The sequence below is a fragment of the Stegodyphus dumicola genome, chromosome 10, assembly GCF_044657685.1.
Source record: "Stegodyphus dumicola isolate Sdum_Otavi_A_Nest chromosome 10, ASM4465768v1".
Classification (NCBI taxonomy): Eukaryota; Metazoa; Arthropoda; class Arachnida; order Araneae; family Eresidae; genus Stegodyphus; species Stegodyphus dumicola.
Window position 1 is genome coordinate 135,789,948 of NC_140777.1, and position 27,987 is coordinate 135,817,934.

A 27,987-nucleotide genomic window follows, 5' to 3' on the forward strand; every position below is an offset into this window, starting at 1 on the left:
AAAACGCGTACGATCGGCGAGGTCAACAAATTAAAATGCTAAAATTTACTGTTTCTGTGTATGTGCTGTGTTCTTAAATCCCGTATTCATGTGTACATATTACACTGGTGTGCAAAACTTAAGCAACAATGTAAATTTAAATCATATAGCCATGAAATTGTAGAAACGGGATTCTTGCGTTCAGTACAATGAACACACAATTCAGTAGAAAGGTCATGCGTATGCAAATGTCAAGAAAAAAAAAGGTCACAGGTTACGTGAGCGTACGCAAAACGCGTACGATCGGCGAGGTCAACTCGAAATTACCATAAAAGGAAGAATGGAGATGCAATTAAAGCTGCAAATACAGGGAGTTCTTTCGTGAAATATAGCTAGAAGAAATGGGAAAAACCACGAAATCTGGATGATTTCACATATGGAAGAATGATCGAAGATCTGGAGTAGTGGCGAAGTGTGACCAGTATAACTGAAGAGTTTGGAATCAACAAAGTGGAGTTTCGCGCGTTTAGAAAGTCTCCCATACCATAGGTACAGCTATTAGGAAGGTTGGTGGTGGCCGTCCCAGGAAAACAACTGCAGGAAATAACCGATATATAGTCCTGCAGACGAAAAGAGTCCGAAACCAGTCAGCAAGCGCCACAGCTCAACAACTGTGAACAGCAACGGGCGACAATTGTCGTGGTTTACTGTGTCCCAACACCTTCACAAAGGTAGCCTATGCGCCTGCCGTTCTGAACGCTGCATCCCTTTGAAAGTTGGCCATCGGCATCACCATTTACAGTGGTGCAAGGAACGCAAAAACTGAGCATCTTATCAATGGAGTCGTATCCTCCTTACGGATGAGAATCGTTTTAGTGCCGCAAGCGATTCTCAACACAAATTGATTTCGAGAGAGGTCGGGACACGGTTTAATCTCAGTAACATAACGGAAAGAGACCGTTACGGTGTCCTGAAGATCTCGTCTGGAGAGGCATTATGCTGAACGGGCGGACGGAGCTCCACGTTTTCGACAGAAGTTCTGTAACCGGAGATCGCTATCGTCAGGAGGTGATCCTTCCCCATGTGCGTCTGTTCCGAGGTGCCATTGGAGCAGACTAATGGATGACAAAGGACGGCCACACCGGACTCGTGCTGTTCAGAAGCTACTGAAAAGTGAAGATACCACTCGAATGGATTGCCAGTGTGATCTCTTGATTTAAATCCCATAGAACATGGGTGGGATGCTTTAGGGAGACGCTTGTGACACGATTACATCCTCCAGTGAACACCCAACAACTGAAACAGATGATGATTGAGGAATGGGCACTCTTACCTCAAGATCTGTTGGAAAATCTGGTGCTGAGTATGGAGAGACCGTTCAGTAAGGGAACCATTGCAGTAAGGGAACGGCATATCCCATACTAAGGAACACCTGCTTGTTGTTCTTCCTCTTGTACAGACAATCATGCGTAACGATACTATGAGTTCAATAAAGCCTGCTTTTGTTTGATTCCATACTGTATGCATTGTATTCATTTTTAGAGCAATTATGCTTTCATCATCGTTTAAATACAAAATGCTGTCTCTTAATTCTGAATTTCATGTCTCTCAGATGATTTCTCGTGGAGTTATGCCAAAAACAACACCTGTTGCTTAAGTTTTGCATACCAGTGTATTATGGTGCGTTTTAATTGCAACACCAGGCATATCGGTACCCTGGAAAATACCCACAAAAAGCGCTCCGAACTCTTCCCTTTTTCTCAATTTATTAGAGACTGAATGTTAGAATAACCATCCTCGTAGTCCTTCCATAATATAAATAATTTTAATATGTAGAAATAATTTATGCTATTTTGAAACCCTCTGAGCGGCATGACCTTTTTGTCACCTGGTACATGTTAACTTATAATTTAAGATATTTTGCTTTCTTACTTTTTTTAATAATGTGAATGTTATCTTGATGACTGTAAGTTTATGGAATTATAGACTAAAATAAATAATCATACAAATTTAGAGAACAAATGCTGCTTAAATACAGGTTTTCATGATAGATGCAAAACCCTGCGCCGCTCAGAGGGTTAAATTTACGATACTTACTTGCAACAAAGTAATCTTCAAAATACATATATGTATTCTAGCCACACGTTCATTTCCAGATAACACGCACGATAAAACAATCAGAAAATACATCAATGGATACGTAATCAAATCCGGAAACAATTGCAATTCATGGAGTATTAAAAGATAAAACTATACATCATTGTCCTCAATAGAAACACCATACATTGCGCCAGTTGGTGCAAGTCATTATTGCTGATAAATTTGCTTGAAGATTTTGAACCTTAAGGAAATTTTACTGTTTCATTATATGAAGAAAATAACAAATCAAATATCACACTTTCGCAATCACAGAACATTAACTCCAAAACTAGAATTGTGTAATAAACTATCTCTATTTATATGAACTCTAACAAAAAAGAAGCCATGTAGCCATGTTACAGCATAAGCTCCTGCATGATCTCTGATGTTTTCATCAAGCCTTTACATAAATCGTAGTTTGAGAAAATGGGGTTCGTTATTAGATTATATAAAAGCATACAGATGCTATCTGCCTAAGGGGAAGAATATTTTCGTGAAGGTCTTTCTAAGGCAGGGATGTCCAACTCATAGGTACACTTGGGCCAAACAAACAAGGTTTAAATTTAGGCGGGCCGAAAAAAAAAAAAAAAAAAAAAAAAAAATCAATATTCATAGAAACGTAGATTTATTTCGAATAATACAATAATAAACATATATATATATATATATATATTTATATAGAAAAGAACAAGAAAAAATTAATGTTTACGTCCTGATACTTGACATCTCTTCTCTGCTATTATCTTTCCTATTTCGGGAGAAATTTTGTTTGCAGTGATAACTTTCAACGCTGACCCAAGGTGAGCATCATTAATACAGTTTGTAATAGGAGACTTATTACCTTTCATGACTGAAAATAACTGCTCGCACCGATAAGTGCTACCAAACATGGAAATAATTTCATATGCGAATTTTCGAGTATTTTCAAACCTGGCTGGTAAATATTTCTAAAATTCAGGCACGCCCACTTCAATGAATTTTGCTTTCAAATTTGAGTTGCATTGAATCTCGATCACTTCCATTTGCATATGGCTGGGTACTGAATCAATACTTATTGAGAAAATCGAAGAAACAAAAAAAATTTGTCTTCGAGGGAACTAAAATCATTAAACCTCATTTCAAATTCAGTTGTTAAATTTGCAATTTTTTTCTGCGTATTTTTGATACGAACAAGTATCATCTAAACTTGATTTGTTCATGCTGCACGTCGGAAAGTGCGTCAAATCTTCATTTTTAAGTTGTTTTCCCAAAGACCTAGTTGAAATTTGAATGCTTTAATTATGTCAAACATGTTCGTAATGATATGATCTGTTCCTTGTAACGATAAATTTAAATCGGTTAAGTGTTTGGTTATATCAACCAAGAAAGATAAATCTTGTATCCATATTGGATCGTAAAACAAACTTATGTCTTGATTTTTCGTTTTTAAAAACTGACATATTTCTTCTTTCAAAACCAAGAATTGTTTGAGAATCTTGGATAACCAACGTACCTCGGTATAGTAGGACAAACCCAAATATTCACTATCTAACTCGCTTAAGAAAGCAGTGCATTGACGCTGATTTAAACCTCGAGATCTTATAAAATTTATAACTTTTTTTATATATGACAAAACATTCTCCATATTTATTACTTTCGTGCATAGAATTTCTTGATGTATAATACAATGCATATGATGAATGTTTGAACCGTGAATTTCACTAAGTTTTTTCCTTAGTAATGCTACGAAGCCCTTGTTTTTCCCGGTCATTGATGGAGCGCCATCTGTAGCTACAGAATTTAATTTTGCCAAAGGTAGATTGTATTTCTGCAGAAGTCCAAAAACACAAGTAAATATATCTTCTCCTGTGGTAGTACCAGGCATCGGTATTAGTTCCAGTAATTCCTCAAAAATGTTAAAATTCTTGTCACAAGAACGAAGAAACACTGCTAATTAAGCTTTGCCACTAATGTCCGTGCTCTCGTCACAGGCAATGGAGAAACCTTCGAAACTAGATGATTTTGCTTTGATCTGATCACTTAAATTCGCGGCTAAATCAGTAACTCTTTCCGCAACTGTATTTCGATACAATGAAATTGATTGAAAAGCCTTCACATTTCCAGGACAAACAATCTCCAGCTTTCATTAGGCATTCCTTGATGAAATCACCGCCAGTAAAAGGCTTCGAATGTTTAGCTATCAACTCGGACAAGACGTAGCTTGCATGTACCACCGCTTCACTTTCTTGCAATACTTTACTAAACATGGACTGCTGCATTTTCACTCCTAACTTGAGCTCTTTCAACTTTTCTTCTCTCATTAATCCTTCGTAATTGTTATATTTCAATTTGTATTGTTCGTAATGACGTTTAATATTATATAACTTTGATACATTAATAGTATTATTACATATCAAGCAGATAATTTTATCTTTTATTTCACAGCAAAAATATTCTAATTTTCATTTTACTTGGAATATTCTATGTTCGTCAGCGATTTTTCGTTTAATTTTACTACCACTTGGTTTTGATATAGACATACTGAATACAAAGGGCTGGAATAAACACGGTTAACGTTAAAAAGTTAGCAAAAATTTATTCTTTCCACAAGAGATAAATCAAAATGCTGAAATATTTCTTCAAAAATATTCTAACAATATCACAAAATGTCAAACGTTTAGCAAAAATCAATTCAAAACAGAGAAACTAATTCCATCTCACAGCAAAATCGCTACAAATCAATCACAGCATTAAGTAAACAAACAGTTCGCTAGAACTACAGCTACTACTGAGATGAGTTGTATGTTCTGGGCTTTTATAAGCTTTATAATTAATTTCTCGAATATACTGGAAACATATATAAATATCTGGATTTTTGTGGATGGCAACAGCAATTACGAGATATTTATTTATTAGATATTAAATGCACGCGCTGTTCTATTTTTAACCTTCCCACGCAGCTGTCTTTTCAAAAATCGTCTGCGTTGCTAAGGCAACATGAAGCAAATCTAATTACAATTCTAAATAAAAAAAACTAACTAAATAAATAACTATGAAATCCGTAACAATAGGAATTAAGTAATAATTAATAATAAAGCAAAGTGCATGCACATGCATGCACCAATATATCGTACAAAACTATGATTGGAAAACTGAGACCATGAGTTCGGCCACATTCGGCTATCGGGGGATGCGTACAAGTTCTGAGTGCACGTGTCCCCCAAAAGCCGAAGGTAGCTGAACGCAAGCTACTCACACGCATTTGTAATTTAAGTAGTGTGTGTGTCAGCTCGCTGTGAGTAATCTAACAACACTGAATAAATTATCGTTAATTACTTAGCAGTAAACATGTCATTTTTTCTTCGTCGATATGTTATTTTATTATTATATATTATTATTTGCCGATATATTGGCCGGGCCGCAAAAAATATTTGTTGTGGGCCGTATGCGGCCCGCAGGCCGCGAGTTTGACATCCTTGTTCTAAGGGAAAGGGCTCATATTTACGCTACACATTAGAAAAATCGTGAAAACCAATCTTTTAATTAGCCTACACGTTCGAAGCAGAACAAAATAAGCATTCAATAATCTTTAACCGTTCATCAACGTCTGAGGCCTGAGAAATTAAGAAGTTGAATTCAATTTACATGTTAAGTCATCCAGTGAGGGTGCCGGTAAGGGATGTAATAAGTGGCGAAAAAGATCGAATCTGAGGAACCCCCATCTTCACTTTTTTCTGTTCAGAGTACTAAAGACTACTTATGTCGAGAATAATCTAAAGAACTTGACATAAACAACATGCTACATCTCAACCCCAGGCGGGGAAATGTTTCTATTCTGGTTGAGACTGGACACGAGGTGGATTTTGATGAAGGACGTTCTTGTCGGAAACGGCAGATGATAAATATGTGATCTATGTATATACTAATTTTTGTAACCTGTTAGGGGACTAGTCGCCAATTCCTGGTGGGGGAGAATCATCATTCCTCACCTGTTTTAGTTCGGGCGCCACTGTAGAGACTTTAGGTTATTTCGAAGGAAAAGATATGAAAAATGAGCAATGCTCTGCCCGGGACTTGAACCTCAGACTTCTCGAACACACACTGAGTGTGCTGACCATTACACCACGAAAGCATTCTAAGAAGGCGGGAGGAACACCTTATTAATATTTTAATAGTCCATGTCGTAGAATATAGTGATGATCTCAGTACTTACGCACCATACATCTTTTATAATATGTAGAAATAGCACCTAAGTAAATGACCTTGTGGTTATTTAGTATCATTTCATACTGTTCACTTGTATTCCTCTTATGTCTTCAAAGTTACTATGCAATTTAAAAATAACAATGCTATGCAATTTAAAAATAACAATGCTATGCAATTTAAAAATTACTAACCTTGCATACCAGTTAGTAATTTTTCAGCCGCATGATATTTCATTGTTTAAAAGAAAATGCAGCTACCTAGGCTAGTGCATAGAATATAAACATACATCCCAGTATCAGTATTTTTCAAATATCTATTGAAGCATTGTTTCGTTACACTTTATTTATGTTTGCTTCCTCTGCATACGAAAATGCATTGTTGTATAAAAAGGCTGTTGGGCTACGAAGCTTAAACATTTTGCTCAAATTATAGAGATATTTTTATTCTGGTCGTTAACGCCGACCTTAATTTATTACTTAGTATCGCTAAGGAACGATTTTAGATTTGTCTCCCATCGTGAATTTGATTAATCAACCTTCTGCTATTGAAAAGGTACTGTTACATGAAAATAGTTCCAAACTCTAGCAGTGCTTTTGGAGGGCACTAATCGTATCAGTGCTGAATAATTAAAAAACTTATAAATTTAATAAAATGAAGGAAGTGCTACTAGTTAAACTAAAATGCGAGATAAATTTGACGCTATGAAATAAGGCCGAAGGTAATGCTGTAACATTCATGGATACATTCCTTGAATTACTAATAGCGTGTGCATTAGCTACTCAAAATGGCTTCTTTTAAAACAATATAAAGCATGAAAAAATTCTAAAATTAAATGAAAATTTTACATAATTTTGTAATTTCAAAGGAGACTGAAATTCCTTAAAATATCCTTGCTGATAGTTATCAAAAAAGCGGCAATGTGATGCTAGTTTTCCTCTATCATTACCAGTGGGGCATACACACATTTTAGATACTTTCAAAGGAAAGATAAACATTTGGTGGTTATTTGGACAATGCTAAATCATCTTTCTTATACCGACAAATCCAACGAGTTCAGAAGTTACCCTTCATGTAGCGATCTATCTCATTTTGGCCAAAATGCGGAAATCTTCGTCATCATACAAAATGAAATTTTCTGAATTATTTTTCATTTGAAGGAATAACGTAAAATGTAACATATGAAGGTACTATTTTTTCATTACACTGTTCTTGAAAAAAAAAAGCACCATACCCATTTGCTGTCAAAAGGTACTGAATATGTAACATTTCGGTGAATCCTGTTTCTAATTCAACGAGAGAAAAGTAATTTTTTATGCCCCATAGGGGAACATTGTCGAGATTTAGCACTGCACAGAAATGAAATATCGCGTCGTAACTGAACAAAAGAAGGAAAGCAAAATTGCTCTCTTGCAAAGTGTTTTGCTTGGAATCACAAAGTTTGCACAGCACGTTGACTGTAAATGTTGAAACGCCTGAAATCGGATGATTTCCATCACAAAATCTTACAAATAATCTAGCACGATGTTTGTTACTACTGTGGTTTAAGCGACAAACTATCTCTAAAATTTAATTACTAAAATCCTTATTGACTGCAGAATTCTTTGGTGATTTGAGGATCTGCATCACACTGCTTTCAAAATGTATTTTGCAGAGTAACAATTGATAAATCTATAAGATATTTCTTCCGCTTTCTTAGCATGTGGTATAATGGCCGGCACACTCGGCGCGTATTCTAGAGGTCCGAAGTTCGAGTCCCGGCGAGGGCATTTCTCATTTTTCATGTCTCCCACTTCGAAATAACCTAATGTCTCTACAGTGGCGCCCGAACTAAAAAAGATGATGAAGGATAATTCTTCAACACAAGGATTTGGTGACTGGGTCCCTTAATACCCAGGAGCCCTTTAAAAGGAGGAGTATATAGGGTATTTCCCTCACCTTCTTAGCATGCCTTCGTAGTGTAATGGTCGGAAAATTCGGCGCATATTCGAGAAGTCCGAAGTTCGAGTCCCTTCGAGGGCATTGCTCATTTTTCATGCCTCCTGCTTCGAAATAACCTAATGTATCTATAAATCTGTTTCATATTCTTAAACAGAAAGTACATTAAGCTGTAAATTCAGCATCTTGAAAATGGAACAAATATCTGCTACCCAATGTATCACACAATGTACAAAATGCATTAGGTTGTAAGCTTGTAAGCTCGCCATTTTGAAAATGGGACACGTATCTGCTACCCAGTGTGTCATATAAAAAATAAGAAAAAAAGAAAATAAAAGAAAAAAAAAACTTTTGCACACTCGAATTTACTTGAATGTCACGAATACACGTGCAATTCATAATTTGAAAAGAATATAATATATCATTTATAATAACTCTGTAGATCGTTTGTTACGTAAAGCTGAGAATAATAAAATCTGGCTAGAAAGAAAATTTACTTAAACATAAGCTTGACCTCCCGAGCAATATCTATCCAAAATGTATGTTATTCGTAGAGATAACACATATTTAAGTGCTCACCTGATAGTAGAACTGAACAGTATCTTCTTCTGTAGCTGTGTAATATATTGTGATATTCTGAATTTTACCACACTCTAGTTCTTCTACGATACGTTTGATTTGGATATAGCTGTGAGTAGGAGAATACCATGATTTAATAAAAAAATTTGTAGTACTTGCTCTTTGATCGGATGAATTGGATTCATTTAATGTATCCACAACTTTTGCCTAGAAGAGAAAGATCATCAGTAATGAGTCTGAAGTTTTCAAAAAATAAAACTTGAGTATCTTTCTCATAGATATTCAGCAGATTACGGAAGATTATTTAAACAAAGCTAAGAAATTAAATCATTAGGATATTTAATAGATAGCTTGGAAATTATTCCATATTCCTCAGAAATAATATCACTTCATGATCTGCCTTAAATAATTTTATTTATTCAATCTCCCAAACATTTATTTCACTTGAATTTCTCCTTATTTTCATACATGTAAATCGAATTAGGTGGCTTTGACAAAACATATGCGGGCTATTTACGCACTCCGGCGCAAGTTTGACCGAAGTTCTTCTGTATTTGTAATTTGATAAACTTAGAAATTTCTTCCCTGAAAATCAAACTCTTTTCCACAGACGTAATCACTGAATATATATTTATAAATATAGTAAAATAATCTGTTCTCAATCCATTTTACAATCGGTTAAAAAAAAAAAAAAAAAAAAAAAAAGAAAAAGAAATTCTGTTCGTATATACAAACGTCACGCAAAAACATCTTCAGATGGATTAGAGAGTGGTAAAAATCAATATTTTCGTTGAAATATGATATCCAAAATTTTTACAAATATCCAAAATTTACAATACTTTCGTTACTTCAGAGAATTAAGTAAAAAGCGAGCTAGTGTTATTTGCCTTCGGGACTCGTTCGAGGTCACATTTACATGTGGAGAAAGTAAGGAAATGCTTATTCAATCAGTCCGTTCGCCTGCTTTATATCTGTAAATGAAGTTGATAGAGCGCTGAACTTCCAGTATACAACAGTCTGTAGAGTATGGTACCTAACGAAAAACGGAACAGCGAATTTGCTGAAATTTCGGGGCCAGAATGAAAGGATAATCGGAAATATATATAGTTTTTAATGGCCTTTTAAGTAAAATGTTGAAATGTTGCAAACATGCGTTTTGCAGAAATGTTGCAAACATTGGTCCGTGTAAAGCAGATTGAACCGAAGAGCTGCATATTTTAGTTTGCATAATTTTTTTAATATTTTTAATCATTAAATTTATTAAATAATAGTTTGGAAGCACAGAAAATGGCTTGTTTTTGCCCTTATAGTCAAAATCTTTCTACACGTGTAAGTTTGAAAATAAAACAATCAAAATTCAAAATTGCACACATCATCAACACTATGCAAATGTCTGTGCGAGTAGAACATAAAATTAGACCAAACTAAATATACATTATCCTGTAGATTGTGCATTCGACAGATCTCGGCATTTTAATAGCTAATACTATCTCAAAATTAAATCTTTATAAGACACTTAAAATTTTAACTCTACCATGCATTTCAAACATTTTTAATTTTATTACACAACAAATGAGTCCCAGTCTTTGCTTGAAAAACCTGCAAATAAATTTGTTTTCAGTCTTAAATAATAGCTTTCAGACCACGAGTTGTGTATGGATTATTTTACGCTATAAATGCGAATACTATAAAAGCGTAGGAACCCGATAAAAGAAGCATTTTTAAAACCAATATTTGGTGTCATTTCTGCTGTTTTATCTTTACAAAGAAAAATTTGTTGTACTTTACGCTCTAAGGTATTTAAACAGGACTTTCATAGTAAATATGAAACATGAGTGAGGTATATTTTTTATTTCACTTTGAAATTAATTTCAGCACTCATTTTAGATTCGAATTTATTCTTGTATGTGTTACTGTGTGCAATTTATTGAAGTTTTTATTTTTAAGATTTATTGAATTGTATAATTTACAATATGAATATATATTTAAGAGGTATAAGCTTTACCTGGATATGATACTGAAATGTCACTATAGTTTATTAAATAAATAACAAAAACAAAACATAACACACAACAAATTTTGGGCATTCCTTGTTCCAAATTAATCGCACTACAAGTCACCCCACTCCTCAGAACCAGATGCGGAGGTTCAACCTCCACTCTGGTGCACCGCCAGATGCGCCAGTCTCCCAGACGGCACTGGTCATTAAATTTGCTACCTGCCAGTCACTCAGGCTGCCCTTTGCAGAGGACATTACCCAGCGTACCCGGGAGCGCTAGCACCCGGGCTACTAGAACCACGCTGCGCTAGGATGTGCCAGACCGCAAGGGTGGCCAATAAGTGACCTTTCCCAGGGTCTTCAGAACCACCAAGTTCATAAATTTTATACCCCCGTAGGCGAGACTGCCTAGGTACAGATCCTAGCCAGTAGCTTCGCAGAATTCTCTACGTCGACCTCCGGGGGGGGACATAACAAACAGCATGACGTACGAAAAAGTAAGCTAAAATTCTTTATAACGACATTAGAATAAAATCTGTACTGTCGTAGAATCGTTATTACATCGGCATAGGATCAGTACGGTGTCAACAGAAAGCATAAGATTCAAACACTTCGCAGTTAGAAACATAGTCGTCGAAAATTGTGATAAAAAGTAAAGCACATGACAAATCATTACATGACAATAACATCGCAGACATGCGTTTTCAAGCTTTAAAAGTTGTAAATATATTTTCACACAATGATCTGTGAGCTTCCTTTTTCTAATCTTTTTTAGACTATATTCTTCACGAAGAATTACCAGGAAAACTTCATAAAATAATTAATTTTTAATGACACTTATCAGTTTACTATGTAAGTTTAAAATTCTATTTAGTGTTAGAGGTTGCATTAATTTTCTACTCATTTTCTGTTTTTAAAATCTTAAGTTTCTATCTTACTTTTTCAGCAATAAATTATTAGTTAATTCAGCAATGAATAATGTAAAAGTAAAAATACTCCTCTCTCATTCTTGCACTACTAAATCATTATGCAAATATGCATTTACAACAACGTTTAACTCTTTGAGGGACAGAATAAGGCAATTAACTTTTTTCAGCAAAACTCTTGTTTTATTTACTATATCAGGCATTACAATGAAATTATTTCCGACAATTACACATATTTTGTCCAAGACGCGTGAAAAAAATGACCACTTCTGATGGTTAGTCTCAGTGACCACCGCCCACAAAACACATCCCTACAAATCAGTCTCTATGGTACTCATGGAAACAGTTTTCTTTTTCAAGCAGATTGCAACTTTGCATGTGCTGCATTCTCACACTAGTTCTTACAGGTTTTTTTTTTTTTTTTTTTTTTTTTTTATTATTTGGTGCTGCAGAGTGCATATCGTCGTAATGTTGTCTTCGATGGCCGATGCTTATTTTCTTGAAGATGAATTGCTGCATCAACTACTGGCTTATGTTTCTTGATTGCCATCTAATGAGCTACAAGAGAACTTCAGAAACGGTCAGTCTTGAAAACCGCTCACACGAGTGAGTAAGACGTTTAATAGCAAAGGGGGTTAACTGTAGGAAGCCATCGCTCTTCGCAGAGTTAAAGCCTGGAAGACGCGTGTCTGCGATATTATCGTTATGTATGCAATGATTTGTAAATGTTTTATTTTTTACCACAAAATTTTCGTCAACGATGTTTTTAAAGTGCTAAGTTTTTTAATAGCTGTGTTTTCAGGGAGAATATTTTCTACCACGATGTTTTAGACCTGCGATGTTTTCTCTTTGTTTTTCTTTCTCTCAGGACCTGTCGAACGACGGCATTTTCACCTTGCGTTGTTTTTATCTGCAGTGTTTTCGGATGTAACCAATTGCTATAGAATAGGAATAAAACCGCATGCATTGAACATTGCGTAATATAATCGAGTATTATAATCCGCGGTGGTTATAATCTAGACAGAAGTAATTCGGTTAAATTATTATTTTTTCGGAGTCTTGGATGACATCAATACGGCATAGAACCAAACCCCGCACAAAACTGAAGCCATCTCAGAGTTACAGACGATGTCTGAGCTGCCTTGTATAGTCGGTGTCAGCAAAGGGCAGTTGGCTCTCCAGTTTCAGTCTTGTGCTTATACCGCATTCCAATTATTGTTATGTTACTTATATCCCCCCTCCCAAATTTTTCTCATACAGGGGGAGTTAAGGTTTTGTGCAAAAGCCTGCAACATTATTAATAATCCACATTTATTTTTAATTATTTGATTATATTTGAGTTATAAATTCAGCTATTTTTAATTAAAGTAGGATTATGTAGATGTACGAATTAGTGTTAAATGAATAGCAGTGATTTGAATTTAAACCTTAGTGCTTACTGATACTTACTTAAGTGACTTAAGTAAGTATCAGTAAAAAGTAGTTAAAGCTATTTCGTTACTGTTATTTAATGCAGATTAAAATCATTTGCTCCCATAAATTTTTATACTAAAATTATTGAGTTTGCATTTACCTTTTTAATGAAATGTTCTAACCAACTCACCTTAATACTAAACACTTTCTTGTCGTGATTAATTGTATTGAGAGTAATACTGATTATTCCATCCCTGTCAGAGAGGACTGTCGAACATTCTGCTTCGTCTATACAAATCTCAACGTTTACCCAAGCAGCTACTGTATCATCGAACTTTAGAACTTGCAACTAAAATACACAAAAAATCTATGAAACTATTGCATTTTTATTCAAATTATAAATATGTACATAATGAAATAACTTAAGCACATCTAATAAAATGTCTGTGGATCGAAAGATATTACAAACTGGTGTGAAAGAGAACAAAATCATGCTATAAAGTAAAAGGATAGAATTGTTTCGAACACCAGCTGAAAAATATGCCAATTGTCTGTGGATATTGTGCGCATTGGAATTGGGTCTCACCTCAGAGAAGAAAGTAATGTTTACCTCTATGGCGACTTTTTTAAAGGATTCGCGATTTTTCTGCTTGAAAAAAGCATAATCATATCAATAGAGTTAATATTTCTAACATTTTCAGAATATCTAGTGTTCGGTTCACATGCTTCAGAAGTTTATACACATGCTTTACGTGCTTATAAATACAGAACAAAGAGGTACAAAAAGCTTGGACGTGTGGGACACTTTTACAGTCACAAACGGCCAATTAACAAACCCTAAGCTCAACTGAAATTAGGATGAAAATTGGAAAGTCCTATCAGAGAGCTTCTGGGAATGAACTAGCATTTCAAATGAATTATGAAAGGAGACGGCAATTGGCATCATCTATAGCGAATAACTAGCATTTCAAACCATGACCTTAATTTTGCCATGACCTTAATAAAGGCATGTATTTCGGCTGGATGATCACTGATTTCTGCTAATTGTCACGCAAATATTGTCAGTTATTTGTTTATCAAAGTTAATAAGCTATAGCGTGTGATAGAGAGGCATAGGAAAGCACATATCCGAGCACCTTATGTGGACTCTAGAAGACTTTCCGAGACATAGAGAATGCGGTACACTTACATGTCATCACCGTATTCTAGTAAACGAGGGAGGCATATTAACGTTAAAACTTATTTTTGCATGGTTTCAGAGTTATTTTGAAGCCATGCGAAGATTTCGCAGTCTTACCGATTAAATTCTTTGTATCTGAGACAATTGAGCAACTGTTAGAGAAACACCTTAAAAAACCAGATTTTGTTAATTAAAAAAAAACATTACATTTACAATACAGTTCTGTCGCACACATTCTTAGTTGGAAAAGCAACAATAACTCAGAGTTTAGTTTTCATTTGGAAGATCCTATCTTATAAAAGGTTCTTTATAAAAACTAACAGGTTAACGCCGAAGTTAATGCTGTAGCGATAATATAAGGCATGGCTAGTCCAAATCGTATGATAAATTTTTTGTATGCCGAAAAACGATTACTATTAAGTCGTTCGTTTTCGAGAAGACACCGTGCGTATTAATTTCCAATAAAAAAATTTTAAGAGATGTCTAGAATTATGTGAGGGTCAATAGCTGCTGTTCTGTAGGTAAGAAATGAAGCGGCAGTTAATAATTTTCTCAAACAGCTGGTAATATAAAGGAAACAGTTCCTTTGGGACGTGAAAGATTTCTGTGGGTCCTTTAAGGTTTTCTCTAAGAAAATACTAAAAGCTTTTCTTCCCCCTCTAGAACATGTCTACTTCTTCTGTACAGCATCACACGGTATAAGAATTCATCTAACATGCAGATGCGGTATTCTATAATTTCGTAACTGACACCATATGGATACCTTTCCTGATAAAAATATCTCATTTTAATATGAGAAATGCTTATAGTAAACTAACTTTAACAGCCAATTATTTTTAGTTATACAATTCTTTAGAATCGAATGGGCAGACAAAAATTCGTTTCAACTGTTAATTACAAGATGTACTTGATATGAAAATAATCCTGAAATGCTAATGAACGAAAATGATATTTTAGTACGTGTGAAAATCCACGCTTTTATAAGTATACTAATGTATTTAAGAAAGGTTTTGCAACTGATAATGCTTTCTAAAATATTTAAAAAAAAACTGAAAGGTGTCAGATTTTAAATTACGTCCAAAGAGGCGTTTTTTTAATTTTGTGTGTTACCTTTATTTATTAAATCTCATGTCTTCGCAGTTAGCTATAAAATTCATTTCAAGAGCAGTATCGCAAAATAATTTTAATTTGAGCACATCTTCTGAATATTCGATACACAGTCTCACCACGCCACGCGCTGGAGATATTTTTTTTTTTTCTTTTTTTTTACAACGTTGCCGTTGCTCGCTTTGAAATCGTTGAGTTCGCTAATCAAAAATTCGTTAAAGTTTTGCGAAATATGTAATCTATAATAAAACAAATTCCAAATTTCAAATTTGCGCTTCCAGTTCCCATATTCGCAGTAGGATTACATCATTCAAAAATGGATGGCTCTAGGTACTGTTGCTTTATCACAATGCGAGAAACATGCATACATTTATGCAGATTCTTTATTATATAATTTCTTTAAATATAATACAGGGCGATAATATTTGGTGTCGGCAACAATTTAAAAAGTGATACAGCTTTTTAAAGGTTTCAACGCAAAATGCCAAAACAAAAACTAAAATTAAACATAAAACTAGTTAAAGGAAACGGAATCGCTAATCTGTTCTTAATTCGTTGGCAAAATTCTTCCATATCACCGTGGCATTAAGCAAAAGTTGTTTCTCTTTCTTAGTACTTTGGCTTCTTGTTTTTTTTTTTTTTTTTTTTTTTTTTTTTTTTTGTGTGTGTGTGTGAAACAAACAGAATTCAATGTAAAATGATACCTAAATTTACTCTTTATGCCTCAATTCAGTTTTCTATTTATTATTTACTACAATATTTGGAAACTTCAATTTCAATCTCTTTTAAGCCTATTTAGTTTCATGCATCTTTTTCAACATGACTTCAGTTATACGTTATAGCTCTTATTATAACATATGATAACAAAAATGGGATCTTGACTTACTATAGTAGAATAAGGAATTCCTGGCTTGTAGTGATCCCCGTTTCCATCAGAATTTAGAAATGTGAGCCGAAACATTTTTTCTTTTGGCACGATAGGAATTGCGATTGTCTTGTTAACTACAGTGTCTAGTAAAAAGAATATTGAATATAACAAGAAGTTTTAAATATTAAAGTTAAGAATAAGAGATATTAACATTTATTTTATAAAAATAGTAAAACTGAGTGAGAAAAACTTAATAAATACAAATTTATCTAGAAAGCGGAATGGATGTATTAAATTTCATTACTTAAAATATCTAAAATCTGCCGAAAAGGTTTTAGAGGTTACTTTAAATTTCTAACAGTTATTTTAAGCTTAAACGTGCTTTACTGTCTATTCTTGTTTCTCCATCTACTATTTCCTACAGGAATAAGTTTTTAGTATATCTCATTTTATGTAAATAACTTAGAAGTATTTAAGGAAGCTTACTTAAAGAGAGAGTTTGGGTGTCCTAGTGGCGCGTTTTTACCGTCTGGCTACTTCATTCTTAAATTTACTACGCTCAGCAGTGTATTGTACGTGCCTGTTGATGATCGCAGCCTAGGTTAAATTAAGGACCATCTACGTTAGATATTTGTGTTTAGCTTCGGCTAAGTCTGTTAAGTATTAGATTAGTTTCTTCTTTTCTTATCTTGAGTTAAAAGCTCGAGCGCAGGGTTTCCTGTAAGCCCGAGAAGAGGCCATCTGTTGATTGAATAAAAGGGTATTTTAACCTTTCCCTAGACTTCGTTATTATACACGTGAACTCAGCAATAACTCACTCTGAAGTTCATTATGTTCCTTTACGTTCTACATAGTCAAAGTACCGAAGAACATTATAAGGTATTAGTCAAATCAATTCGTAAACTACGAAACCTGTAAGGTATGTGAACATTTTTATTAAGGAAGGCGTAACCATCGGATTACAATTAGTTTCATGTCCATAACACCCCAAAAAAAATAACGTGCATCCAAATATAGTATTTACTCGAGTTCGTTAAAAATTTCACACACATAGTGAAAGATATTAATGTCGCAAAATGTAAAGGTTTCATGCGCAAGCTCTTTGAGTTATGGCAGAGTACACAAAGGATATCTTCTAGACGGGATGTCTACGTGGATGATATTTTTTAAGCAAAGCTGGCTGCTGTTCACTTTACATGTACGGCAACTCATGGGATATCTATCCCGTTCCCTCCCCCCAAGATCTTAACCTAGGTTGCATTACCAATGCTTAATGATTTTGTTTCGCTGGAATACTTGTGGAATCTGGAATGTAAAGGAAGTTAAGCAAGAGTTCTTTAAATAGAATTTTTATATAAAATGTAAGGATTTTGGCGTCAAAATATCCTTCAGATGAAACTTGTTAATATGTAACGCGATAAATTATTTCGGAAATACATGCCAGCTGTGATTCGTGGCAACAACAGGACATTCTGTGATTCGTGGCAACAACTATCTAAGGCAGCTCAAGATTATATGTGACGCATATATTATTCACGGAATAAACATATTCTTTTCTCGCAACGACTCAGGAAGGATCAGGAAGATATATCAAACATCTTCATATCATATCACGTGTATGTTGAACTGAATTCAAGTCGCATGATTTCAATGGCTAATAACATTCCCAATCCAGAATACTGAATCTACAATACAAGTCCTGAAACCTAAAGCCTTTTTTCTCATAAATATGGAATATGGTGCATTTTTATGGAGGCATGAAATGGTATAAAATCTTGAGCAAGTCATACAGATCGCATAGTCGACAATGTGGAGATTGATGAGCGTGTTGAAGTACCTGCACGAAAATTTACAGTTAAATAACTATTCAGAAGTTTCTCGGGACAGTTTCTCAGAAACCCCTGACCAGATGTTTGTTTTCAGTGGGTGACAGATCGAGAGACCATGCGGGCTGGGGAAGCAGTCGAATACCCTGTGTATCGAACAAGGTCAGAACACGACGTGCAACATGAGGTCTTGCATTACTTTGCTAGAACATGGCGTTTGGAGGCCTCGAAGATAGGGCACAACCACTGGACGTAAGATGTCAGAAATGTATCCATCTCAGAACTTAAATTGCGTCGGAGCCCACCGGAGCCCGGCTCCGGTACTTCTTAGTTTTTGGAACATAATCTAATTCCAGCCGGAGAGAACCGGAGCCCTAAATAAGAAGTCTCCGGCACATTTTTATGTAAATGAATAATTATTTCAGTAGAAATTTGATCTCGAAAATTTTATTTTAAGCAATAAAATTATATAAAAAATTACTTCTTAAATTTTAATTTATCTCTTTACATGTTGTTTAATTTCAATTACTTTAATCTTTAATTATTTTAATAAATAATAATTAATTAATTAGGAATCAATATGACAACCATTAATAAATATTAATTATTAATTAATTTGATATTCAGTAACTATTCAATTTAAAAATTATTAATGATTTTTAGTAGTGATTTTATTTATTTATTTACTCTTGTTCCTCTTTCATGACGGTCTTCCATAGGGCTCCGGCACGTCTACTTTTAGAAATTAAGCCCTGATCCATCTGCGTGCAAGTCACTATCCATCCGAACTAGAGATGTGCGTGTCATGTACCCAATGGCTGCCCAAACCATCACACTAGGTGTAAGGTCCCTATGCCTATATCGAATGCAAGCAGGCGGCGTGCGGTCTCTTTGGACACTCCAGGCATATATACGTCCATCAGAATATAGCATGTAGAGCCGGGACTCGTTTGAAAAGGCGACATTGTGCCACTCTTGTACCCAGCTGTGTCGTCTTGTACCCAGTCTCCGTCTCTCTCTATCTGCATTTTCAAGGGAAGCCGAAGTAATGGTCACCCTGCTGATAATCCTAGGTGCTGCAAACGTCAACGCAGCTTACGAACTGATACTTTGGGTGTGCTGCAAATATGCCCATTTCCTGACTAATGGTCTGTGATGTGGTCGTACGGACTTGCAGGTTTGACCTCACAATATGTCTGTCCTCTCTGGTGTTAGTCATGGAAGGGAGTTGAGATCCTGCATGTCTTTCAGTATCACCCCCAGCAATCCATTGATTACATATTCGCATGACAATGGTTGGATGTCGATCAATGCTACCGGCGATATCACGGAACGATAATCTACACTTTCGATAGGCAACCATCCTGCATCTATCGAATTTCGAAACTTACTGGTAAGCATTTACTCTCCTTATTCGAGGCATGACACGATATTCTGAGCAAACTCCAGCCTTACAAAGCACATTCTGAATGAGAAATCTGCTACACAACTTTTCTTTCATGCAGTGGTTCAGATGTCATTTCTCCATCCTGAGTAGTCTAAATGGTCTTGCATAACACAACCTCTTTTTCTTTGCATGTCATTTAGACGTTCGTCAGATCATTCCTTCATGGTGTTACAATTTTAATGGCTAGCAGTATATAAATAAAGAAATTGAATAAGACGACAAGGTCATCCAGAATCAACTTAAAAACAAATTACATTCCCTTTAATATACAAGCTCTATTTAGCAATTATTAACATATGAGTCACATTTATTGGAGGACATTTAAGCAATTTTAATTTAAATTCGTTACTTTTACTTATAATCACGAAACAGTGTAATTAAAAATTTTTGTTGGCTTTTGAAAAATTACAGTCAGTATTCAGGATTTTATTCACATATTATGAAAGGCGTTTCATTCCTAACCTAAAAGAATGATAAATATTGTGTCGTAAGGTATTCATACTCTTTGGGAAAGGAAAAATGTTCCATTTTGTTTCAATCGACTCTAACCAAAACGCAATAATCTCGTTAATCATCTTTAATATGAATGGCTATGCAGATTTCTAGTGTACCTGAAGATTTGGAACTTTGACTACTCTTAGATGTAAAAAAAAAATCATATAATGCCGATGGTAAAGTGAAAAGACTTTATGATCCTTTATGGATCAGATTCCTACAACAATGCTGTTTTCGCTGGCTAAACATGTTTAAGCTCATTTTCAGACTGTGTTTAATAATGAAGTTGCGATATTCGATATTTCTTGTGAAGTATTTCTACTTTCCTATATGTGTCACCCATCTATCCGAAAACAAAATTAAGTAACGGTATTCCGCAAAATGGGAACCTGTGATTTTATATATTACTCTTTTAAATGCTATACTATTTTCCATAAAAAGTTCATAAAATTTAAAATTCATTTTTAAAGTTGATTAGTTTTTATATAATCATGTGTTACTGAATATTGAGAATCCTTAACTAACTATAACTCTAGAAACACGGTTCTTCTACTGTAAAACTATATTAAGACCATATTCAAAGCATTTAAAAGTGTATATATGAAAATTCCAGATTATAGTCAAATGCCTTGAAAAACATAACATTGAAATTTCAATACTTATAAAAGCATTTTAAAGAATAAAAAATATATAATCCACAAATGTAAAAAAGGAACTGCACTCTCGTATGCAGATTCCAATTTAACACCTGAAAAACATTTAAACTAAGCAGTTACGATAGATCAACTAGTCTGAAATTTAATTCCCAAGAAATTTAAAACACCGAATATGATAGCCTCTATTTAAAATGAACTTTTCAAAAGAGAAAACTCAAACTGTGTTGAAAAAACTATGCTATGAGCTTATTTAATCACAAGATAAGCCATATAAAGAACCGTGCATTACTTAATATAATTCAATTAATTATTCAAGGCAGAGCTGTGCATTTATATCATTTGATCGCTTGCGCATGTGGCTTGTAATTAACACTTATCATAAATGAAACGGTATGCTGTACTTTGCATTTTGTCAGGATGCGAACTAAAAACAATAAATATCTCTCAATTTTTTTCCATCGATTCATTTAGATAATTAGGTATAAGAATTAAATTTAATAAATCTAGTTACCTGTTCCATCTTGGAAGACGTTTGCTAGCACTTTTAGAGATTTAAATTGAAGACCATTTTTGAAAGATAAATATTCAGTGTTGATGATCATTGTGTGACAGCCAGAAATCTGTTAAAGGAGGGTAAAATTTATACTGTGAAACTAATTCCTAAAACTTGAAAGTACGTTCTTAAACAATGAGATACTTAAATACCATGCTAACAGAATAAAATTTATAACTATTTTTTGGCATTCGTTTAATAAACCTAATTTGTTCAACTTACATTAAAGTAATTATCATTTAAATTACTTTCAGTAAAGTAAAATATCTGATGTGTACACCACATGACTTCCTTGTACGGAATATTAAGTTATACGCATTTTTTCTTGCATTTCATTTAAACATATTGGATTGAATTAAATCTACTTCGCCGACAGCGCATAAACCACAATAGAATAAATGCATTCTTTAAAATTCACTCTAGTATTTGTTTACCATAGCGACACTCTGGCGCTAGATTCACTTAACAGTATTAATAATTACATAACAGTTAACTTATATAATAATTATATAACGGAAACAAAGTTACCTGTTATATAATCCAATAATTATATAACAGTTAACTTATATATTTCGTTCACATTATAACTCATAATGCACAAAATTTATATCATTTAAAGAATAGAATTATCTAATCGTTGCCACATGTTCTATTCAAATACTATAATAAAGCTAGAATGATGTATAAAAGAAATTAAGAAAACAAAACAAAAAAGAAACAAATTTTCACAGACGATTGAGTATTTCTCATTTAATTAATTCAGTTCTCACTTCGCGAGAAGGCAAAAATACATAAAAACTCAAAATATCTATATTAAAAATTACGAAGCAAATCTTAAACACTTATTTCCTCGAAAAAATTCCAGAAAGAATTAAGCATGATTTAATTGGCAATAATAAATGAATGCGTTATCTTTTTTGTTGCGAAGCTAAGTTTCTCTAGTCTCCTGTCCAAATCCACTAGTCTCCTGTTTCAAATGTTAACATCAATGGCCGCCATAAAAAAAAGGCTTAGCGGCACTTAGATAACTTTAAAATCGTTGATAATTCTAAAATTATTGCATACAGATTTACTAAAGGCATAAAAACCTTAACCGGAAGATAAATACAACATAATACAATCATTTTTAAAGCAAAAAATGTACAATTTACAAACATATAAGAGTAAAGAAACTGAGATCATTCAGCCGGGTAACAGAGTGGATATATATATAAATATATTTATATAGGTTTGGTGCGGCCGATTGCAACCAAAATATGAGGTGCACATCTACATGTTATAGCAGTCCTATATACAAAATTTCAACGTTCTAAGGCTACTCGTTTTTGAGTTATGCGAGATACGTACGTACGCATGTACGTACATACGTTCGTACAGACGCCACAAATTCCACAAGAAAAATTCTCTTCAGAATTAATTTTAAAGCGGTTTTATAATTTTTTTGAAGGAAAAGAGTATTTTATTCTGTGCTTAAGTACAGATATCACGCAAAAACATTAAATTGCATTCGATAGCGGTCAAAATGGATATTTTCGTTGAAATATGCTGCCTGAAACTTTTCGCGATTACAATACTTCCTTTTTACTTCGTACAAGGAAGTAAAAATATACTTCAGTTATTGAAGATAGTAGTTAATTTTACTATGTAGTTACAAATAATATATATATATATACATACATACATATATATATATATATATCCGTACGGAAAGGTTTATACCAGATAATATTTCACATGACAGATTTTATGTGCTGCTTCAAAATAAAATACTTATATTATTACCAAAAAAAAAAAAAAAAAAAAAAAAAAAAAAAAAAGAATTCTGTGAATTTCTCATTTACATTTCTACGAATTTTTCTGTTGCAGAAATGAAACATATTCTTTCTAACTATTTGAATGAAACATATTCTGTTAATTACTGTTGCGTTCTACGAGTGTGTGGGTTTGGAGTAATTGAAGAGAACACTTAATGAAAAATCAAAACAAAATTTATTCGCCAGTATTACACAGTACAGTTCCAAAGACACTTTAACAGTCGTAGAAAATTACAAAATTTCGATAAACACACTGAAACAATCAGCAATACAGACTTCCGGCTACAACAGTAAATACAACTTCAAGGGAAAGCACTAATTTACAGCTCCCGACTCAGTCGATCGCTCTCAAGCTAATCTCTGAATTCGAGACGCTAGTAATCTCTGAACTCAATACATTCTACCACTCTCCTACGACAGGCAGGGTATATATAGCTCTCCTCTACCTTCGAGAATATTCTCAAGAAAACCGCTAAGAATGCTTTCTAAAATATTCTCGCTCCGTCTATTACATATCGCCAAATGTTGGATTTCGTGCCAAATGTTGGATTTCGTGCCAAATCTGACATCCCTGCCTTTTCCTGAGACTTGCTGGCCTTTTCCTGAGACTTTGCGGGGAAGCTATCTCATCGCTCAGCCGCTGGGCATTTCGCAAGAATACTTTACTCATTGTAAAATTTGTTTTAAATTAGATTACATACAAATTTAGATTTTGGTTTATCGCAACATTCACAACTGCGTTATTGAAATTGTTTTCATAATTTCTGTATTTCAATTAAACAATTTATTAAAATATCATACGTACAATCAATATTTAAGCATGAAAAGCACATAGGTACATTTATTAAACACTCTGTAACGTTGCTTATTGCGTCCTTTTAAAACAGAAGATTTATTGCAATACCACACCAAATTTATTAAACGGAATTATTCTACAAAGGAATTGATTCCAATCTTCGTTTTCCTTTTTTGATGTTCTCACAATATTTAATATTGTGAACATTTGAGTTCATTGTGTGTAACATCTCACAAACTTATCATATATAAATGTTACGTAAATTCATAAAATATTATTGATTTTAAGGGAGAAATAAATGAATGATATTACGTATATTTCAAATGGAGGAAAACTTACTTTTTCATTGTAACTGTTCCAATAAATGAAAAAACTGCCTGCGCATTAAGAATTGAGCCGACTGAGGATTTAAATGTACAGTTGTCTTCTGAGTTGGAAGATATAATATTAGAAGGAAAGAAAAATCTTACAGTTTCAGCCTTATTAATGCTTTGATCCATGTACACTACTGTTGCAGATGTTGTAAATGTAAAATATGTATAGTGTTCGTTTAAACTTTGCAAATTTCATATACAGTTGCTTTATGTAAAGCTTAGATTAAAGACTTTTGTTTAGAACATACTGATTGGAATATCCTAATTATTAGAAGAAGATAATCTTCTAATTCTGAGGATGATTGCAAAAAAATACATTTTTTTCAATTCAGCATGTATTCATGATATGAAAATTTCTTACCTTCCACGCATATTTCACTTTTGGATAAGGTTTCTCATTCGTCTCGGCTATAACTCTAGCCCTCAAGAATCCATCCACTTTTTTACCGTATGTGTACCTGAAACAAAATTCTTCTTCACACAATTTACAATTAACGTAAAATTGTAAAGTTGCTTACACTTTCCTCTTACTGAGTAAAAATAACGCTCAGATAGAGAAGGAGGAATAATTTATATATGGAGCCTGTCTGCTGTCACGCCTCTCGTAATTAATTTACATCTCTTCTTTGCTCAACAATGGCAACACGCTTTCGAATTGTCGTCTACAGAATTCGATCAGTAAAATTTAGCTAACCTGTAAGTGTTCTAATACTTATTTTTTCTTAATTATGTTATCGGATTTTTATTAGATGTTTATATATGGATATTTAATTATAATATGTTTACAGTTTGGTTTGTACAAACTGAAAGTAGTTGAATTTATTAAAGTTATTTCAAAACGAAACTTCGCATTCGCCGTGTCTGGAAGCTTCACTAGAAGCAGAAAGCTAGATATTTGTCCCTATAAAGAGACTGGTTGAAAATGGGGCTTATTGTTGGCTGTTTATAAGTCATGCCTACTTTCTTAGTAGTATTTAGCTACCGTGGATATAAAAAAATTTTGACAGCCTTTCTCAAAACAGTCTGCATGTGATTGTGAAATTAAATGTCCTAAGAGACTGAACTTATGAAATTATTATTTGCAAACGGAACAAAAGAGAGCTATTATTATTTTAGTTATTTAGGAAATGGTAGTTTATTAAGGGAATTATTAAAGGATGATTATTATTTGTAAACAAGTATAAAGTAATATCTAGATTAATGTATCTTTAGTGCTGTAAAGAATTCCTAGTTATTTGGTTTCCTTTTCAGGAAATAGAAACTTTAATGATAAATTTATGTTAATTTCTTTGAATTAAATTAATTTATGGTGGGAGAATATTAGCTATTGATAAGCCATCCTATTTTCGTAGCAGTATTTAGCTATCGCAGATTGACAGTCGTTTAATTCTCTAGAGAATTATTTCCCTAGAGCAAGGCTTTTTCAGTCGTGGCCCCTTTTTATCAGTAAAACGTCTTTCGCGACCCCAGGCCCCCATAATATTTAAGAAAATTTTGTGGAACCCCATAAGCATTGCCCAAATCCGACACGCGCGTGAGAAAAACTGTCAATTGTTTCACTTGTACTGAAATATACTATTGCAGTTTCAGGTCATTAACTACAATTTATAATTTTAAGACATAGAACAATACGAAAATTTTAAATAAGTAATAGTCTAAAGAAATTTTGTTCTACTGTTGGCATTTATCAGTTTAAAGATAAGAAGGTTTTAAGTCGATCACGTTTTTGCAGTATTTTACGCTGCTATTGAGTGAAAAACTTCTATTTAGATCAGAAAATTCAGGCTGCTATTGAACATTTGTTGAATATCAATGAAAAACGGCTGGTGGTAACGGCTCTGTGAAAGATTGCTCTTGATATTCTGATGTCCAGGACTCGTATGAACCCATCCTGTTCAAAAAGATCTGCTAGTGTGCGTTTCATGGAAGTTCGTTTTATATTTAAAAAAAATATAATCTTTCTTTGCAGTTGGATTTCAGCTGATTCTGTTTTGCCCGAATTCGCCGATGGTTGAGTTATTCCACATTCCAGTGGTGCCAGAAAGTCAAGTTTCTTATTAACAAATGGCCAGCAGTATGAGGTTCATGCTCTTTGAATTAGTAGGAGAAAGTGGTGCCAATGATGCAAAATGAAGATAGATTGTATTTCGGTAATTAATGTGCAAAGTTCAAAGTCATTCTTTTGGTGAGTCAAAGTTGTTTTCATTAATTTTATATTAGCTTCTCGCAATGAACGTAGGAGGAAAATTTCAAATTATATTTTCATTGAAACTAAAACATTGAACTGGGTCCGTTTCGAAAATTTTATGTATAAAACAATTTTATTTTCCTAAACTTTGTTTCTAACGATCTGGAGGAGACCGGGGAAGCTAAATCATCCACAAACTCGTAAAAAGATCACATTTATCAAGAGATATGTTTTGAGAACTCTACTAACAGCGTTTGTTATTTACATTTTTCGCATTTCCGTCTGTGGAAAATTGCGAAATTTCTTTAGAAGAGACACATTTTTTTAAAACAAATTATTTAATAGGATTTGACTTAAAAATCTGTGAACAGAAATTTAAATGTGTTTAATATCTCTTAATTTAAATTAAACCGAAAGAAACAAAACCTTTAAAGTAAATCCTTTTACATCACTTATTTTAGAATTAGGAGATTTATTTTTTGAGAAAAATTTAAACAATTTTATATTGCCTTGATATTAAATACCTTATTTTATTACTTAGTATGGAAAACAAAACCAATTCCGAAAATAAGAAGACATGATTGAACTTATCTCTTTGATTTGCATTCTAGTTTTGATAGAAGATGAAAGGAATATGATAATTTGGCTAATATAATTCAGCAATAGTCAGCCGCACAATTCCTGAGGAATGTTGAATATAAATGCATTAAATATAAATAGCACTTTTAAGTATTCATAGATTCATGAAGAACTATATGAGAACTATTTAAACATTTACCGTGCGCAGATTTCGGCAGAATATGTCTCTGCAGTATCCAACACATACGGAGGAGAATTTATTTTCACTTCGAATTCTGGTAAAACTGAAAATTAAAACAGAACATATATACAAAATAATGGGTGTATATTTTTAGAACTCAGTAGATTAAAAAATAAGGTATTTCAATAGCTTGAAACGAAATTTCCTTTTCCTTCCAAAATAAAGGTAAGATGTTAGGTTTAGGGAAATTTCTTCAATAATTCAAGAATAATTTTGATATCATTATTATTCATGAATCATGTATAAATTCAAAACATATCTTCACTTAACAAATACCTTTATATTGTTGCGGACAAAGGGTTCTTTGATATCTCTTTAAATAATTGCTGGAGGTAATCATTAGGAAAGTGGCAGTTTACTTAAAAATTCACAACACAATAAATAACTGGAAATAGATGAAGCAGTATGTGAGTTCAGTTCAAATGAAGTCTTATCAATTCTCAAAATTACTTAGGGTAAACTCTAAATCGCAATGCAGCTAACTGCTAAATTTCACACATGATTATCAACTATGTGGGCACAAATCTCACTATACTAGTACAATTCACATAATTAAGAACTCTGTTGTATTTGTATATTGTAGCACGGGAACGGGTCTGGTGAAATATGGGCTTTCCAATTTGGTTTGGTTTGGTTTCCTTGATATGGAAAAGTATGTAAGGGGTACCTGCCTAAAGAAAGGCATGCCTTCGTTGAGGACTTCACTTA

At 33.6% G+C, this 27,987-nt stretch overlaps 1 protein-coding gene across 1 annotated transcript in view; it reads right to left on the minus strand.

Moving 5' to 3' along the window:
• The window catches only part of LOC118181321 (alpha-2-macroglobulin-P-like), a 137,918-nt gene that overhangs the window by 78,129 nt on the left and 31,802 nt on the right, over positions 1 to 27,987 (minus strand). The window contains exons 7-12 of the mRNA XM_085825574.1: positions 27,238 to 27,322; positions 24,633 to 24,729; positions 21,246 to 21,354; positions 16,329 to 16,453; positions 13,346 to 13,504; positions 8,818 to 9,024 (exon numbers count right to left, since the gene is read on the minus strand). Coding sequence (XP_085681700.1) covers positions 8,818 to 9,024; positions 13,346 to 13,504; positions 16,329 to 16,453; positions 21,246 to 21,354; positions 24,633 to 24,729; positions 27,238 to 27,322 — 782 coding nt within the window. The remainder of the gene's footprint in view (positions 1 to 8,817; positions 9,025 to 13,345; positions 13,505 to 16,328; positions 16,454 to 21,245; positions 21,355 to 24,632; positions 24,730 to 27,237; positions 27,323 to 27,987) is intronic.